Source organism: Brachyhypopomus gauderio, chromosome 2, assembly GCF_052324685.1.
Source record: "Brachyhypopomus gauderio isolate BG-103 chromosome 2, BGAUD_0.2, whole genome shotgun sequence".
Classification (NCBI taxonomy): Eukaryota; Metazoa; Chordata; class Actinopteri; order Gymnotiformes; family Hypopomidae; genus Brachyhypopomus; species Brachyhypopomus gauderio.
Genome location: NC_135212.1, coordinates 39,854,325 through 39,874,281, shown reverse-complemented (window position 1 = coordinate 39,874,281; position 19,957 = coordinate 39,854,325). Strand labels below are relative to the sequence as shown.

Below are 19,957 nucleotides of genomic sequence, written 5' to 3'. Positions count from 1 at the left end.
TGTGTGTGTGTGTGTGTGTGTGTACGATCCTCTAAACCCTGTGAACTCACTGATCAATTGCTGAATAGACTCTATGCTTGCCAACTATGAGCGTCACCCATGCAGCAGAAGCGAGTGAATAGTTGTACAGGGGCCTTGTTCCTACACCACCTTACAATACACCTGGAGCATCTGACACTCAGAAGAGCTGATCACAGTCACGGAGAAGAGGAGAATGATGCAGGGACACACTGACTTACTGACCACACTCAACGTCCACTGGTGTGGGGGGTGCATTTCACCCACGTGTGTGCACACGTATTGTTAGAAGAAGATTCTTGATCTGAACCTCTGGGTATTGATTCTGGAGTGTGTATTTCAGCACTCTTACTAACACCCAAGTGTGTGTGTGTGAGTGTGTGTGAGAAGAGAGAGAGAGAGAGAGAGAGAGAGAGAGAGAGAGAGAGAGAGACGGAGAGAGAGAGAGTGTTTGATGCTATACAGAGTCACGTTCGTCACTGGTCCTGTTGACCTTGCCACTTTCATTACAACACAACGCTGCACTTCCCTCCAGTTCTCCATGTAGGGTTTGGAAAAGAGAGAGAGAGAGAGTGATGGAGAGAGAGAGAGAGAGATGGAGAGAGAGAGAGAGAGAGAGAGAGAGAGAGAAATAGAGGGAGAGAGACAGAGGGAGGTGTGGAGAGGAGATCTTACATGGCTGTCCTGTAAACACCCATCACACACACTCTCCAACTACAGCCAGGCCCACACACTTCTGGACCATCTTAACTTAACCATTCTTCACTCTCCTGGGGGAACATGAATAACAACATTGTACCTGCAAATGGAGCCTCACTGAAGTGGAAGCAGAACGAAAATGATGTGAAAACAATTTTAAACAAGTTTACAGTGTTTAATGTTAATCATAAATAATGATACCAATCAGACACAGCATGCCTGAGAACAGAGCAGCACTTCTGTTCCCACTCCAACACCTCCAGACTAACGATGATCCGGGGGGCAAATGAGCACACACACAAATGTGGCATGTGTGAAATCCTCACATTTCATTCTCTCTATTTCTAAAGCCCAGATCATCTAGACAGATGAGCACTTGCTGGGCAGTGATGCACGCACACACAGAGAGGGTGGAGAGGGGGCACAGTCAGGGTGGAGAGGGGGCACAGTCAGGGTGGAGAGGGGGCACAGTCAGGGTGGAGAGGGGGCACAGTCAGGGTGGAGAGGGGGCACAGTCAGGGTGGAGAGGGGGCACAGTCAGGGTGGAGAGGGGGCACAGTCAGGGTGGAGAGGGGGCACAGTCAGGGTGGAGAGGGGGTACAGTCGATGCCTGCATTACAATGTTGCAGTTTGTTCACAGAGAGACAAGCAGAGGCGTGTGTATGGAGAACACCCCCTCTCCCACCTCTCCGAACACGCAGGCACGCACGCACACGCACGCACGCACGCGCACGCACGCACACGCACGCACACACACGCACGCACGCACACGCACGCACGCACACGCACGCACGCACACGCACGCACGCACACGCACACGCACGCACGCACGCACGCACGCACGCACGCACGCACGCACGCACACGCACGCACACACGCACGCACACGCGCACGCACACGCGCACGCACCCTGCAAACAGTAAACAAGCCCGCTAGAACAAAGGGGAGATTTTAGCATTCTGTTGGCAACTGTTTGAGCAGGAGGAAGAGAGAGGGGGAGAGGGAGAGATAAAGAGAGAGGGAGAGACAGAGAGAGGGAGGGAGAAACAGAGAGAGGGAGGGACAGAGGGAGTGAGAAAGAGCTAGAGAGAGAGGGGGGATAGAGGGAGAAATAAAGGGGGAAATCATTTATCTGACTCTCCTGACAGGCAGGTTCAGCTTCTGCTTCACTCCACTGAAGTATAATCCAGTCTTATTTATCTGACTAAGCAGACGTGATTCACAGTATTTTCTTCTTTACTTTGTGCATCTCTACATTTTTTAATGTATGTAGGTGTGTGGGTGTGAGTCGTCATAAGAAAACATTTTCGTCTGGTTTGATCAAACCTGCCCTGGGTCAAAATGCCTATACAGCACCTCCTCCTCACAACTGCACCCCAGCCGACCAGTACCTGCCCTTATCTGCCATGTCTGCCTCTACACACACACCAACTCCACCTCAGCAGCACAGCTGAGAGGACAACACAGGACTGCATCACAGGGCAGTGGGGGAACAGCCAGACTGCAGAAAGAGATGTGCAGGGCGTGTGTGTGTGTGTGTGAGGAGAGAGGAGTGTGTGTGTGTGTGTGGGTTCTTACCCTGCATGCTCTTGCCCAGGCCCTGTCCCAGTCTCCAGCCATGCTTCTGAAGGAGCCGATGACCAATGTTATCCTGATAGAAGGAGAAGAGGAAAAAAGACCAAAATATTCCAATAATAAAGAGGAGCTTTCCACACGCGCGCGCACACACACACACACACACACACACACACACACACACACACACACACACACACACACACACACACACACACACACACACACACACACACACATCATAAGCACACAAACACTGCAGCAAAGCTAACGTGACAATATCTTCGCTTGTCTTCATCACTATTGATCATCATCATCATCATTATTATTATAGTAATGTTCTGCATCCTTTGATGTCACGAAGGTCAGAGGAAAGGGTGGAGGGATCAGGGAGGTGAGGAGGGGTGAGAGTGGTTGTGGGGAGGAGAAGAGGAGTGAGGGGAGGAAGGGGTAGGCCCTAGGACCCTGGGCAGTAATGCCTCCGAGCTGCTACACCCTGCACAGGCTGGAGTTACCGCTACCAACACCAGTGACGAGGCCTGACATTATGGCGGTCCTCACACACACGCGCGCACACACACACGCGCACACACACACAGTGCAGCGGTTCACCTCCAGACTCAGAGGGAGGAGAGAGCACGGTTATATACGTATCACAGCACATACGTACATATATAAACCGCTCCAGAGATCAACACAACTACGAGGAGACACAGAGGAGAAAAACAAAGCAACATACGCAGAGAGTGTGCAACAACAGAGCGTCACCATGACAACAGGACCACCATGAAACATACAGTATACACAGCCGAAGAAATAAAAGAACAGGGGGCGGGGGGGACGAGAGAAAAACGAAGAGACAAGGGCCTCGGGTTACCATTAGGAGGCCCAGTGTGTGTGTGTGTGTGTGTGTGTGTGTTGAGAGGAGAGAGTGAATGCGTCAGGATAAAAGATTGTTCTAATGCTTAAAAAAAGACCAGGGGGAACAGGGATGAGATGCAGGACTGTTCCATCAAATTTAAAACCAACCAAAAGGCCACTTCAAAATTTGTGCCGAGTCATTCCAAGCACACGGAGGGGGTAGAAACACACAGACATCAACATAATTGGGGGAAATATATATATTTATATATTCAAGGTAAAAACGAGAAAAACAAAACAAAAAAGGCACAAAAGTAGTCAGTAGAAATGTGGAGAAGGTGAAAACGAACATGCAGGTCTGTGTTAACCCACTTGAAGGCAAAGAGGCAGCAGTGTTAGTGGTGTATGCGGCGCTGATACGGTGAGAAGGGACCAGGGAGCCACCATCCACCATTACGGGAGAGAGCAGGCACGGGAATGACGCACAGACACCAAAAGGAGGGCGCAGGCGGGAGGTTAGACGCAAACAGGCCGAGCCATGAGTGGTGGGCTCACAGTCAAGGGGCAGAGTCAACAACAAAGTTAGGGCATTATGGTCAGGATGGGCGAGGTCACCAGCACAAAACACGCCTCTTTTTGAAGTCACCGCCTTCTCTCTGCTAAGTCAGAACCAACTAGACAGAAAAGGCAGCTAGCTGCAAACATTAGCGTCATGGTGGCAATGGGAGCACTGAGGCCATCTCTCTGTGCTCAGCTGCACCGGCGCTCAGTCCAAACCCAATCTGAACTCAGGTGCTTCCTGTCTGCTTCTAAAATCAGGTCATTACGATAATCCTCCGGAGACGTCAGGCGGCCCCGAGAGAGACGCCTGCACTGGATTCAGACAGACGTCTGCCTGCTCACAGTCAAAGAAGTGGAGAAAACTGGGCACTGTTCTGAAGGGCAATGCGTTTAAACTGGGTGGGTTTGACCAGCACACATCAGGAAGCAGCGGGCACAACCAATCAGGATTTGTGGGCAGGACCTTTATATCTCTACAGACAACATCCTGCAATCCCACTGTGGGTCCAACACATGAAGACGGGAGTGTGTAACCTACACATCCTGTCTGGTGAGCACGACCTCCATTCTGGAGGAGTAACTGATGTTATTTGTGCGTTGAATATGAGAGGGAAGGAGGGAGGGAGAGAGAGGGAGAAAGAGAGAGTGATAGAGAGGTGGGAGAGAGAGGGAGGAAGGGAGGGAGGGAGAGAGAGGGAGAAAGAGAGAGAGAAAGAGAGAGAGTGATAGAGAGGTGGGAGAGAGAGGGAGGAAGGGAGGAGAGGGAGAGAGGAGACAGAGGGAGGGAGAGGGAGAGAGAAAGAGAGAGAGTGATAGAGAGGTGGGAGAGAGAGGGAGGAAGGGAGGAGAGGGAGAGAGGAGACAGAGGGAGGGAGAGGGAGAGAGAAAGAGAGAGAGTGATAGAGAGGTGGGAGAGAGAGGGAGGAAGGGAGGGAGGGAGGAGAGGCAGAGAGGAGACAGAGGGAGGGAGAGGGAGATCCTGAGAGCAGAAGTGAGCCTTGGTCAAACTGCCTGCAATGCAGTGGTTCTGCAGTGAATCCTGACAGTTGTGTGTACTTACATCCTCTCACCCCAACACCCTCACCCTCACCCTCACCCCAACACCCTCACCCTCACCCTCACCCACACCCACACCCTCACCCTCACCCACACCCACACCCTCACCCACACCCACACCCTCACCCACACCCACACCCACACCCTCACCCACACCCTCACCCACACCCTCACCCTCACCCACACCCTCACCCACACCCTCACCCACACCCTCACCCACACCCTCACCCGCACCCGCACCCTCACCCACACCCTCACCCACACCCTCACCCTCACCCACACCCTCACCCACACCCTCACCCTCACCCAAACCTTTACCCTCACCCACACCCTCACCCTCACCCACACCCTCACCCTCACCCACACCCTCACCCTCACCCACACCCTCACCCTCACCCACACCCACACCCTCACCCACACCCTCACCCTCACCCACACCCTCACCCACACCCTCACCCTCACCCACACTCACACCCTCACCCCCACACCCTCACCCCAACACCCACACCCTCACCCTCACCCTCACCCACACCCACACCCTCACCCACACCCACACCCACACCCTCGCCCTCACCCACACCCTCACCCACACCCTCACCCTCACCCACACCCTCACCCGCACCCTCACCCGCACCCTCACCCTCACCCACACCCTCACCCTCACCCTCACCCACACCCTCACCCACACCCACACCCCAACACCCACACCCCAACACCCACACCCCAACACCCACACCCACACCCACACCCCAACACCCACACCCTCACCCACACCCTCACCCACACCCCAACACCCACACCCTCACCCACACCCTCACTCACACCCTCACTCACACCCTCACCCACACCCACACTCACACCCCCACACCCTCACCCTCACCCACACTCACACCCTCACCCTCACCCCAACACCCACACCCTCACCCTCACCCACACCCTCACCCTCACCCACACCCACACCCTCACCCACACCCTCACCCTCACCCACACCCTCACCCACACCCACACCCACACCCACACTACAGGGCAGACAGGAGCTGCATCCAAACAGGGTGAGCACTGAGATGACCTCATATTACCCAGTGATATCTGCATAGTAATTCCACCCTACATGCAAGCCAATCAGAAAACAAACACTTTGGAATAAACTTTAGTATATTTCCAAATCAGAATGCAGTGCTGGCATCAACAGGCTCTGTGACTGGGTAAGAGGCGTGACCAGGAGATGTGGGTGGGACTAAAGGACCGGAGGCGGGACAGGGCGGGTTTTGTGCAGAGGAAGGAATGAGTGTGCCAAAATAAAGACAGACAGATGAGAAGCAGCAACGGCGATAGTCCAACAGCAGTGCAAGTGGAGTGAAAACATGTCCATACGAACCTGGCTTTAAAACCCTGGCCTGTCAAAAAAACAGTCAAACGTCACACACAACAGAAGAAAAGGCCCACACTCTACACCACTCTACTCTTCACACTGCCTGGCTGTCACACAAGCGTTCCACTACATTACTGTGACAGTGTCAGACATCTACAAATCCACTAACTGTCAGTCTGTAGTTGTTAAAATAAGTGATTTTTTTTAATGTAAAAAAGGAAAAATAAATGTTATTAAACAGTTACACTTCCAGAAGGATAGTCTGTGTGGAGACTGTGTGTGTGTGTGGAAACTGTGTGTGCATGTGTGTGTGTGTTTGTGTGTGTGTGCGGAGTGTGCACTGAGCAGCTCTCAATCCAGAGGAGATAGGAGGGGTAATGTGAAAAGAGGCAAAATAAAGAGTGAACTGGAGAGATAAAGTAAGATAGCTGTGTGTGTGTGTGTGTGTGTGTGTGTGTGTGTGTGTGTGTGTGTGTGTGTGTGTGTGTGTGTGTGTAAAAATGTAAGTGTGTGTGTGTGTGTGCGCGCATAAATATGTGTGCTTTGTCCTCAAAACGTCATATGTTCTGTGACATCAGGAGTGTTGGACTAAATGTGTTTCTCTATGGTACCTGGTGTGAAAAGCTGTTTGGACTGTCTGAGCTTCCATTGAGACGTCTACACTGGCCAACATAAACCACAGCCAACGACCCTCCAAGCCCAGAGAGGACGTAAATACAGGGGAAGAGAAGGAGATGTCGTTTGGGGCTGTACCATTGGGTGTGATCCCCCGTTTGGGGCTGTACCATTGGGTGTGATCCCTGGGGTGTGATCCCCCGTTTGGGGCTGTACCATTGGGTGTGATCCCCAAGGGCATGAGCCCCCGTTTGGGGCTGTACCATTGGGTGTGATCCCTGGGGTGTGATCCCCCGTATGGGGCTGTACCATTGGGTGTGATCCAGAGGGACAGAGGTAAGGTGCACCCTGCTCTCCGACCCTGGTGCTATTAATACTGTACTTCACTGGACAGCTGAGAGACAGCTGCTCTGCACGCCTGTGTGCTTCACAGAAAGGAGGCAAGAACAGGTCAAGCCACCACAGAGTGAGAGGAACAGAGGCCATTATCTCCCTAATGGGTAGAGGAGACGAGACAGGAGCCATTCCAGGGAGAGGGAGGGAGAGAGAGAATGAGAGAGGAGAGAGAACAAGAGAGAGAGAATGAAAGAGGGACAATGTTGCTTTATGTCTGGTTTCTCCTCATAGCCCCGCCCCTCTAGGGCTGTATTTCTCCTCATAGACCCACCCCTCTGGGGCTGTATTTCTCCTCATAGACCCGCCCCTCTAGGGCTGTATTTCTCCTCATAGCCCCGCCCCTCTAAGAATGTATTTTTATGATTTTCCACTGAGGAATGAGAATGGTCCTGTGCTCCACACTTCCATCTGAGCCCTGGGCTAGCCTGACACCACCATCCTGCACCCACCCTCCACCCTGACACCACCCACCCTCCATCCTGACACCACCCACCCTCCACCCTGACACCACCCACCCTGCATGCCCTCTGATGTCCACCTTCCTGTTTTAAAGGTAGCACTGGCACTACCTGATGAGCACGGTGAAGCCCTTCAGGGATCTGTGTGTGGGGACCTATCCCTCACAACACCAGCTTCTGTCTTTACACGTCACACTGACTGAAGCAGAATACGTTTGTCTCTGTGTGTGTTTTCCATCCACCATGTTTTGTGAATTTTGAAAATGGACATTAGAAAAACCTGAATGGAGGGGGGGGGGGGGCATGAGGAAGTGGAAAAATCAGAATATTACTAAAGTAAAAAGGCGAAGAGTGAGAGTTCTTCCAGTGAACGATGCCACAGACCCAGTTCAATCTCTCCATGTTGCTTGTCTTGATGATGCCCCTAATAACAGTAGCTTATATCATCTAAAGTTTCTTCGCTTAACTATAGTGCATGGCCACACAACTTGTGTTTTTTCTGCCAAATTTTGTAACTGTGCATAACATTTCTGAAAGGTTTGGATGGAAACCGCTCGACAGGCACTGTACATGAGAACAAGTTTGTTTTGCTTCTGGAGCTAAACACTTGAAACATCTAAAGATGTTTGTCTCAAGTCAAGTGTGTGAGAGCAGTTAGATGTGTGCAGCCCTTAACATGCCTCACGTGACCCCAAAACCAGCACTTAGCATCTCATGTGATATAACACCAGACCATTTAACATGTCCCATGTGACCTAAGACAACATGTTTCACATGACCCCAAACAGCCTTTAACGTGTATTTTGTGAAAGGAAACTAGACATGCAAGTACTGGAACGATCCTCTACAGTGTAAAACAGAGGGCACCTACACTGTGTGTGTCATTAATAAAGGGGACAGACAAATGAAACTGTAGGTAGAACATTGACCTGTGTGTGTGTGTGTGTGTGTGTGTGTGTGTGTGTGTGTGTGTGTGTGTGTGTGTGTGTGTGTGTGTGTGTGTGTGTGTGTGTGTGTGTGTGTTGTAGCTGCCCAGTGCACATCTCCCAGGATTGAGGGGAGTATGGAAGGACAACCATAATAAAGAGGGGAGGGGAGACAGAGGAGAAGAGAGGTTTAAAGTTACCACATGCAAACCCAAAAACACCAGAGAGGAAGAGGAGAATGGGGAAGGGTCAATACAGCAGGAGAGAAGATCAATCCCAGTTAAAGAAGCACAGACCTCTAGCTGTCTACGTATCACACACAATGATGGCACAAGAGGGGCGCAGAGAGAGGAGATACACACACACACTCTCTCTCTCTCTCTCTCACACACACACACACACACACACACACACACACACACGCACGCACGCACGCAGCTGTCACTGTATGTTCCATGCACTTGTTGACAGAGTTCAGCACACTTCTGGTGAACAAGCATTTCGACACTCCTGCGATGCTTCCAGAAGCCAAAACCCAAGGGTCCAGAATATGTGGGTAAGAGTGCATCATACACACATATACTCAACTTAAACTCAAATGAAATGAGTTGTACGTCTTTATTTGAGTGTAATTTTGGAACACAGTGACAGCCATCGTGTCTGGTGCTGTAAACATCTGCACATCTCTCTGTGTGTGTTGACTCCACCCCCCACGCCCCCCCACAGACAATAGCGCAGGAGCAGGGGTCTTTTCAGTCAGGCAGCTGCCAAGCCACCTCTCCTGCTCTCCTGTCCTCTCTGGGGTCCTTCCTACTGTGGATCTGCATGTACAGTGGGCAGATCTTGAACTACCTGGAAAAGTCTGAGAAATCTTGCTGGTAAAGGACTATTTTCCACCTACAAACACGTTTTCATGTCGTTTATGTTAATCCCCAGTCAGGAAAGGCTACGATCTGCAGGCTGGTGTTCAGGACGGTGGCGTGAACAGCACCCTCCTCGAAACGTAGCTTCACCTGAGGAGTGGCTGACCTGGGAGTGGGTCCTGCAGGGATCCACACAGACACTCGAGGACGTGGCGGGGCGAACGTTGCTGTGTCACGCAGGTGAGGTCTACGCACTACACACTGTGCTGCACATCACAGCCCAGCCAGCCTGGAGCAGGTAGCAGCCAGAGTGATCCCTGAACACCACCACCTGTGTGCAGTTCGGCCTGTCGGGGTGTTGCATACATGTTGATTGATTCATAATTCCTACGTTACACTATGGTGAAGTGGGGAGTTGGATGAAGAGAGGGCCTTTGTGCTGAGGGAAACTGATGCTGAACATTCGGACACAGGACAAAAACACCCTGGTCTGAAATATTGAAATATTTATATTTGCAAGATTTCTCTTTGTGCTTAAACTTGTTTTGTGTGACAGTAAATGCATTTAATGTACTTTAAGCATTCACAGCTAAAAGGTACTGGAGCCGAGAGGGTGATGCAGAGAGCAGGAGGGCAGTCAGGCATGTAGACTAAAAGAGAGAGGGAGGTGGGGAAGAGATGGGGGGACAGAGAGAGGGAAGGGCGAGAGATAGAGAGAGAGGGGCTGCCTGCGTTATTATCTACATGCCTAGTCAGTCCCAGTTGCACAAGCACCATGCCAGCACATAATGACAGAGGGTACTGTACACCGAATCACTGTGTTGGAGAGAGAGAGAGACAGAGACAGAGAGAATCAGCTCTTGAGAGTCAAAGTGTGAGAGAGACAGAAGTTGTGTGTGTGCAAGACAGAAAGATAGGGTAAATGAGAGAGAGAGAGAGAGAGACAGAGAGAGAGAGAAGCGTTACAAGGAGCCCCTACAGAGAGAGGAGTAGGAGAGCAGAGCGTGCAGATACAAACCGGGTCAGAGCTGCTTAGCTAATAGTGGCCAACTCGCTGCAGGAGAGAAATGTCAACACCCCAAGTTGTGTACAATACTGCAAATATCTGAAATTACTGTGCTACACAAACTAACACAACACACACACACACACAAACACTGATTACAGGTGCACGCACACACATGGGGTCACAAACACATTCGTACTCTCACAACCTTTCTGTGGACTAGATAACACACTGCTTGCTTGCCAGAACCAGATCACACTAGATTTCATGAAGATGTAATAAGTCTGTCAATGACAACAGAGAGGTTCTGCTGATCATTGATCACATCAGACTGGTACAGTGTCCCTCTGGGAATGTGAGTGTGTGATTTAGTAAGCGCCTGTTATTGGGCGCTCCATCTGGAAGTCTACCTCCACACAGGAGATCAGGATCAACAGGTCTTTCTGCATGTTGCTCCCTTGTTGTGTGTGAGAGGGGGGGGGGGGGGGGGGGGGGGGGGGGGGGGGGGGAGTGTGTGTATATCTAGCAGAGCTGTGTGTATCTATTCCCACACAGCTATGGTGTGGTGATGCTGATCTACCTCATGTACCCCTACTACACTGCTACACACCCCCCACTACACTGCTACACACCCCCCACTACACTGCTACACACCCCCCCCTACACTGCTACACACCCCCCCCTACTACACTGCTACACACCCCCCCCCCACTACACTGCTACACACCCCCCTACCACACTGCTACACACCCCCCTCTACACTGCTACACACCCCCCTACTACACTGCTACACACCCCCCACTACACTGCTACACACCCCCCACTACACTGCTACACACCCCCCCACTACACTGCTACACACCCCCCCTACTACACTGCTACACAACCCCCCCCACTACACTGCTACACACCCCCCACTACACTGCTACATACCCCCCCACTACACTGCTACACACCCCCCTACTACACTGCTACACACCCCCCCACTACACTGCTACACACCCCCCCACTACACTGCTACACACACCCCCACTACACTGCTACACACCCCCTACTACACTGCTACACACCCCACACTGCTACACACCCCCTACTACACTGCTACACACCCCCTACTACACTGCTACACACCCCCTACTACACTGCTACAGGAGGGGTACTGGAGCACCAGCCACCATGCAAACGGAGCACGGCAGGTAACTACATCAGTAACTCCACCTGCCTGGCACAGTCAGGGGTGTGGAAAAGCCTGGGTGAGCTTCTCCAACACGGCTGCTAGGGTCTACAGGGCCAGGTGGGCTTGGACAGTGAAAGTAACTAAAGAATTAACCTTTACCCTGTGCTTTAATGAGAGACAGTGTGTCATCCACTCCACAAACCTTAAACATTTCAAAATGTAACACAAAGACCTGTAGCATGACATAGCACACACACACACACACACACACACACACTCACACACAGTCTGTGATCAAACAAGGCAAAACAAGGAGGACTGATCACAGTGATTGGTACAATCCACCAGATCTCCTCCACACCAGGTGACTATGGTAACAGTCGCACAGGGTATGGCACCAGAAGTGATCACTGAGGGAATGATGCTACAGAGGCGGTAAACATGACCGACAGGAAGGAGGGGTGTCTGACTTTAACAAAGGAGACATGGGACACAGATCAAGACACTGAAAGGGAAGGGGCGTGGCTAACACCAGAGGAGGTGTGACTATAATATCTGACTGGACCAATCATCCACATACATACATTCACACACAGTCAGCAATCTAGACCAATAGCAACGGGTTGATGGTTGGGACCTTACCGATTCTATGGGCTTGTCCAAGGAAGCCTGCTCGAAGTCCACATGGCCTTCCTCATACTGGTCAAAGTGGTTCCCACCCTGCACACACACACAGAGATCAGACCACAAAAACATGCAGACAGACATAGGAACAAAAATAACACTTCCTTGTTTTTAATGGGAGCCAATACACTTCTCCGATTTCAGAGAACTGAAACCTAAAAAGATCAGTATTTCCAACACGAGGCAGAACCCTGCTACGTCATCCACCAAGAACAGGAAATCTATTCTTATAGGCTGAAATAAGAATGCCCACGATCCACAGTGTAGAAAAACCAGTTCAGTCATTCACATGAGAGTGAGCAGCAGAGGGGGGGAGCAGGATGTTGGGGCTGTAACGGTAGCTGGTGAGGGCAGGGCGGGGCTTGCAGGGAGGGGCGGAGCTTACAGAGCACCTGCTTGCTTCCAAAAGCAAGGTCACCATCAAAGATGAGGCTTCCATGTCTCTTTTTTCCTCCCTAAACGAGCTTCTTAACACCTCTCCATGCTCAGTAGGCAATGAACCCAATGCCAAATGACCAGCTTTAGGCCCAGCACATAGTACACGCATACATTACACACACAGTCAACCTAGAGCAGGCGTACTCAACTAAATTTGTCCGCGGTCCAATTTTGGCAGATACCTTTGACCTGAGGTCCGGGGGGGGGGGGGGGGGGTTGTGGTGTTTTGTCCGAAACGATATGTGGTAGAAACACCCCTCAAAACAGTGGAATGGACATTTACCTGACCAATTTTAATGTTGCTATATGTTTCAGGTTTGAAAAGTGCTGGAATTTAGGTTAAAGTACTTTATAATGCTTGAAATTGTAACTACTTGGTTTCACAACAAATATGTCTGACTGAATAGTTCTCTTGTATTAGGTTAACAAATACGAGCCTCTTGTAATTCCAGGACGAAACATGAGAACGTGAAGACGTGAAGATTGGGCGTTTTTAAAATAAACAACCATTAAATAATGTGATAAAAAGCGAATTATTTCGAGTATATGTATAAATATTTAACTTAATTATGTTTAACATGCTGGGAAATATTGAAATGGACCTTGAAAGTGACGTACAAGTGCTTGAACTCCACCTTATAAAGGTGTATGAACCCTGAAAACGTGACTTTGTTCATTGCGCTGAAGCGCGGCGCGAAGTTACAAAATTCGAGAGGTGCACGACCTCGCGAACCGACAGCGCGCGAGGCACTCGCGCACACGCGGAGCCTCAGCGATTACGTTATTTTCGCCGCGCTGACCCTCGTACACTCGTGACGGGGGGCGCGAACGTAAGTTGTTGAGCGGGGTGGCAAACGTACACTCGTGACGGAGTGTTTTTTTCAATAGCCCTGAAATAAATGTTACGGTTTTGTTTTGGTCCGTATCCAGTTAATCAGGAATGAGATTGGGTCCGGACAGGACTGCGTTCGGGTCCGGATCCGGACCGCGGTCCGCCAGTTGAGTACCCCTGACCTAGAGCATTACTTTATCCTTCTACATCACACACACTGTGTAGTACACTGTGAGCTGTTTAATATCACCGTGTACTACTGCACATGTCTTGTTCGTGTGAGGTCTGGGTGTGTGTGTGAGGTTGTTTGTGTGAGGTCTGGGTGTGTGTGTGAGGTTGTTTGTGTGAGGTCTGTGTGTGTGTGTGAGGTTGTTTGTGTGAGGTCTGTGTGTGTGTGAGGTTGTTTGTGTGAGGTCTGTGTGTGTGTGTGTGTGTGAGGTTGTTTGTGTGAGGTCTGTGTGAGTGTATGAGGTTGTTCGTGTGAGGTCTGTGTGAGTGTATGAGGTTGTTCGTGTGAGGTCTGTGTGAGTGTATGAGGTTGTTTGTGTGAGGTCTGTGTGTGTGTATGAGGTTGTTTGTGTGAGGTCTGGGTGTTTTGTGTGAGGTTGTTTGTGTGAGGTCTGGGTGTTTTGTGTGAGGTTGTTTGTGTGAGGTCTGGGTGTTTTGTGTGAGGTTGTTTGTGTGAGGTCTGGGTGTTTTGTGTGAGGTTGTTTGTGTGAGGTCTGGGTGTTTTGTGTGAGGTTGTTTGTGTGAGGTCTGGGTGTTTTGTGTGAGGTCTGGGTGTTTTGTGTGAGGTTGTTTGTGTGAGGTCTGGGTGTTTTGTGTGAGGTTGTTTGTGTGAGGTCTGGGTGTTTTGTGTGAGGTTGTTTGTGTGAGGTCTGGGTGTTTTGTGTGAGGTTGTTTGTGTGAGGTCTGGGTGTGTGTGTGTGAATTGTAACTGTGGGAGAGCCTGGGTTGCGAGCATTCAGTCAAAAGAGCATTTGAGAGGTCAGACACTAGTGTTGGACGAGAAGGCCTTTCTTCTAATCAATGCTCCAATGTATCACACAGGTGTTTGGGTTGAGGCCATGTCTCAGTAGAGCCCACTGGAGAGCCTCTAGACTAGCGTCATTAACACAGTCTAGCTGGGCCTCACTTTGTGCACAAGGTCACCGTCTTGCTGGATCAGGAATCCAATCTGGAAGCATATAAATGTCTAAAATGTCTTTAATAAAGCATGAACAGCACTGCACCTGCAGACTCCTACCTCTCCATCTGCAGGGCCAAACTAGATGAAATGTGTGAGATGAGCTCAGAGCAGAGGTGGACATTCCAGGTTCAGAAAGTAAAACTCCTTCCCATGATTTTACTCAAGCTTGCTGAATTTTCTAATTAGTGCAACCAGGTAAAATTAGTGGAATCAACACAATCCAGGAAGCCTGAGCAAAATCTTGGTGAGGACTTTTATTTCTGAACCTGGAATGTCCTGGCTCAGAGGACAACAGCAACTCTGGGTTCATTCTTATGAAGCAGCTGACAGAATGGCCAGAATCAGAGCAGAGCTCCTAGAGTGATTTACACTCATCGTGGACTCCTGCACTGAGCCCCAGCCGGTGAGTGTGGGAGTGGTCTCAACACAGTCCTCTCCAAAGCATATGGCCATCTGCCTCCTTCACTAGGAGACACCCTTGGTAGACATCTCTTCTCTGCCAAAATATGGATGGTCATATTCACTTAGTCATTATCTGTGGCAGTTCAGTGGAGACATTTGTCTCATGCCAAACCACAGCTGCTCAGATGCATCACACACACACACACACACACACACACACACACACACACACACACACACACACACACACACACACACACACACACACACACAAATTTCTGCACTCAAGCACAAACATGCCACAGCAATCAACAAACTCATCTCGGTCCACCCACAACTTCCAAAGACATCTATTGTTCAAGAAGACACAGATGACTGTTGTCATGTTGCCATGCTCATAACTCTCCTTGTGTCTGGGGGGGCAGAAGTCATTTTAAATTGTGACTTTGATTACGTATTGTGACTGGAGCATTGTAACACGCAGGGACAGCGCACTCATGAACCAACAGTGCCGCTGTGCCTGCGGGACATGGGACAAAAGCCCCGCCTCCTTCTCAGGCTTCCCAAACCTCCCGCTGGGTCCGATCACTCTCCCAGGATCAACACCGGCCACAGTTTCACGCCACAGCCCAGACGAGCACGACTCCGCAAAAAGGCTGGCAGGGCACGGGGCAGAATCTCTCAATGTTGTTAACATTTACGATGACAACAAATGCCATCGTGCTTCTCTTTGTGCGCGTGCAGACAGAATCCATGAAGATGCATGAAGGTGGAAGCATGGTGGGTATTTCTGGGCCAGCTAGCATGGGAATAACGTAGACCAGATTAAAGAGTAGTGTTGAAAAAACTGAGACACACTGAAATGCAATGTTCACAGCACCCAGCTGACTTTTACGGATCAAGGCGTCAGAATTTCTAAAACACTTGCCAACAAATTATAGACTGGAAATGAAGACACTTGCAATGACCATGTCGACTCCAAAACACACCCAAGACCAAGGCACTCCAAAACACACCCAAGACCAAGGCACTCCAAAACACACCCAAAACACACCCAAGACCAAGGCACTCCAAAACACACCCAAAACACACCCAAGACCAAGGCACTCCAAAACACACCCAAAACACACCCAAGACCAAGGCACTCCAAAACACACCCAAGACCAAGGCACTCCAAAACACACCCAAGACCAAGGCACTCCAAAACACACCCAAAACACACCCAAGACCAAGGCACTCCAAAACACACCCAAAACTCTCCATTCCACCACATTCCCCTCACCCCCTTCCCAAAACCGATTTATCAGAAAAACAGATAATTGACCACGTCTGGTTATATATACACATTCCTTATTGAGAAAACAAGGAATCAGGTTCTGGATGTGGGTCTAGGCCAATCTGAGGAGCAACTGGAGCTGCTTCAACGTTGGACGCTGCACTGATGAACCAGCAGGGTCGTGATCACCTGCTCACATGATCAAAGCCACATGCAAACCATGATCAAACTGCACATTTGTTGGTGTTTTGTTTATATAAGTGAAAAAATGTCGACATATCCACACGCCGGCCTTGTGTTCAAGCTAAAAGCCAAACGGAGAAAAGGTGTAGAACTGAGAAGACACTGCTGACCTGTGGGAGGCAGGAGGTTACCAAACTTAACAAGGTGTCAGTAAGGGCAGCTGTCAGACACATCCACAGTACAGACTTTGGGGAAGTGACTTCATACCCTCACACTGTGGGTGGGAGAGCGCGTGTGTTCAGCTGCCATCCTCCCTGAAGGTCACAGCTGCATCCATCTTCAGATCATAGCACTCTAAGCTGGAGATGCTCTCCATCTTCTGTGAGGACACCCACAGAAACTCTCCAGTAATCACTGAAGGCAAGCAGTCAAACGTCCAAAGCCGAGAAAGATAATAGAGATATGCACAAAACCACATGCACATAATCAGCTCAGGAATCCAGGAGGAGAACCCCTTCAGCTTTATTACTGCTGAAAAATCACCAAAAGCCAAGCTTCTGGACATGTGTCAGAGGGACAAAGGACTGTACGAACACATGAAGTAGACAGGTACAGCCACACATGCCTTCATGTTAGCCTCCAGCTATGAGGAGAGATAGTACCCAGGCTGCTGGGTCAGTGGTCAGGGCTCTGGGGCAGACCGCCAAGGCTACAAACTCAGAGGCCACACAGGTGAACGGTCTAGGCCAGTGAACGTCCCGCATGAACAAAGTCAAAGCTGGAAGAATTAAATGACTGTCGAGATGGGCAGTCAGAGAGAGGACAGAGAGCATGTAAACCCAACACAATGTACAGAGCCTCTGAGGACACACTGGTCTAACGACGCCTGCGCCCACTTTAGCACCTCTTAAAAATTATCAAAATTACAAACAATCCTTGTACACATGTATCATGCACCTTTTATTAATTTAATAAGAGATATCATATCCATCATCAGTATTTTTGTGTTCATTGTTTCATACACATGTTTAGCACAAATTGTGGTGGGGTTAAATGTTGATTATAGCCACGAAACCTTGTTCCTCACATTGTTGTGAGTGAAAACCAGCAGCTGGAGGCTGTGCACTCCAATGCAAGCCATTTCCCAACAACTGAACTCTTAAGAGTCTTCAAGCTCGCATTTGTGTAGCACACAAACAGCGGTTGCAATCACGGGAATCCTGCATTTAATATCTGCCCTGCTGATACAGCCTGCAATCACAGATCAGCTACACCATCCACAGAGATCCAAGATTTATGTTTATCACCGAAAAAAGAGCACCTGCTATCTACATTACTGTCTAAACAAGGCAACACCAGGGCACTTTTAGAAACACTTTTTAAAGACTACGAGCTGAACATTGCAGACAAGAAGATCCATTTGACCACACGTCGCCCTAGGGGGACAACACTGACGACCAGTCACAAATCCGGTGTGTGTTGTATAAAATATAACAAAACAAACATACATTTGTACCAGTTACCAGTACGCTTTCTTAGGACGAACTGTCCCCTTTAGCGTGAACTGCGCTTGTGATCAGAACAGGCTCATAGAACTATACTGCATACGGTAAAAACACAATACCCCCATTACTCAAAATATGACATTGCGACAAAAAGCTAGCAAGCAGGACAGTCTGAAGATTAAACAAAGGGGTATAAACTTGCAAATCAGTAATGCAAAAAAAAACCCCACACAAACAAGGCATTGTGCGAAATGAAGGGAGAGCCAGCCATCGAGCGAGACGACACACCGAGACTAGCAGTCTAGCTAGGTTAGCATATAAACTGCGCAAATTTTGCGGTAATGAACACACACACACACACACACACACACACACACACACACACACACACACACAAATAATTGGCGCTATCTAGCTTGTCAGTTCAGCTAACATACGGCGTGTCAACCCGGCTGACAACCTCGCCTAAAGGCCCAACGACCACTCACTCGTTATCCTGTCATACTGATCAGCTAGCTGGCTGGCTGGCTGGGGTTAGCCGGCTAGCTACTATTAGCTACTAAGCCCCGTTATCAACTGAGACACTGTCCTTCCGAATTTAAAAAAAGATGGAAAAGAAAAGGGTGATCATCTTTTAAAGTCCAAGCCTTGTTCCGACTAAAAATGTGTCGCTTTGGGGGGGTCTATATAATTACCGATATTTCGCGTTAGCTGAGGTTAGCTAAGCTAAACAGGCTCTCGGATTCTGACCGTTAAAGCGAAGCGGCTGCGCGTGCTGCGCGCGACCAGTGCATTTAGTGAGCAGTAATTAAGGCTTTATAGCAGTGACCCGAAATAATAGTAAGACTGTACGGGGGTTTTAGTGTCCAATGTATGACGCGTAATAGCAAGTTCAGTCGAGTTTTACCTGGAAATCACGCTCTTCGTTGAACCTAGAAAATCTGTCAGCCATTTTCTCTAAGCTCCCCTCGTCTCTCCTTCGTTTCGGACTTGTCCCTCTGGTGTCTGAAACGCCCACAAAGACATGAAGATGAAATTTGGACCAATGGCAGCAGGCGTACGGTTGACTGATTGGTTGTTTGCCCAATCATACACGTATTGATACCTCGCGATGACTTTTATGAATAGTTGTTGAACCCCCACAACAACGGCTCGGTATTGATCGCAGTTAAATAGACGTATATATTTTGAACTTCAATTCAGGTCGCACCAGCGGCTTATATTACGCTCTGTCTCTTTCTAGTTTTTTCTCGCTATTTCTCTGTATGTGAATTATTTTAATGTTCAAACAGCTCTAAAACATTCTTTGTCGTTCTGTATTTGTCGATGCAAAAATAATGCAAATCTGTACAGATAACAGCGCCCTCTGCTGGTGTATTTGGGTAACATCCGACAGACATTATGTTGCATCCCGAGTGAGCAAGGCCGCAGTTTGTAATAAAACTAAACAGTCAAAATGATTTACAACTTATTTGTTTATATGAAGTCTTACAAAAAGATTGTTAATCCATCTTGTTTTGTAAAGCTAACCACATAAATTGATTTAAGATTATATGAAGTTAGCAAATTACCTAACTAGTTAGCTAGCTAAAACATGATGTTATTAATGTTATTATTTAGACCAGGCGTACTCAACTAAATTTGTCCGCGGTCAAATTTTGGCAGATACCTGTGCCCTGAGGTCCGGTACGGCGGGGGTGGCGACCGTAAGTTGTTGAGCCGAGGGGGGACGGTGCGCATACGGTGGAGGCGTTTATACTTTCGCGAGCGTCACTGCAGTGTTCTCCGAAACGATAGGCGTTTTGTCCGAAACGATATGTGGTAGAAACACCCCTCAAAACAGGGGAATGAACATTTACCTGACC

The 19,957-nt window shown here is 49.4% G+C and overlaps 1 protein-coding gene across 9 annotated transcripts in view; it reads right to left on the bottom strand.

Annotated features, from left to right (window-relative positions):
* The window catches only part of gpatch8 (G patch domain containing 8), a 33,653-nt gene extending 14,556 nt beyond the window's left edge, over window positions 1–19,097 (bottom strand). For 4 of the 9 annotated variants that reach the window (XM_076995869.1, XM_076995896.1, XM_076995889.1 and 1 more), the window contains exons 1-5: window positions 19,000–19,054; window positions 12,226–12,303; window positions 10,419–10,454; window positions 6,149–6,167; window positions 2,296–2,368 (exon numbers count right to left, since the gene is read on the bottom strand). Coding sequence is in view for 3 of the 9 variants with exons in the window: in XM_076995851.1 (XP_076851966.1) it covers window positions 2,296–2,302 (7 nt within the window). In the remaining 6 variants the exon portion in view is untranslated. Of the gene's footprint in view, window positions 1–2,295; window positions 2,369–6,148; window positions 6,168–10,418; window positions 10,455–12,225; window positions 12,304–18,999 lie in introns of those variants that run through there. The other 5 variants (XM_076995876.1, XM_076995860.1, XM_076995843.1 and 2 more) reach the window with 4 other exon arrangements.
* Between the last annotated feature and the right edge of the window lie 860 nt (window positions 19,098–19,957).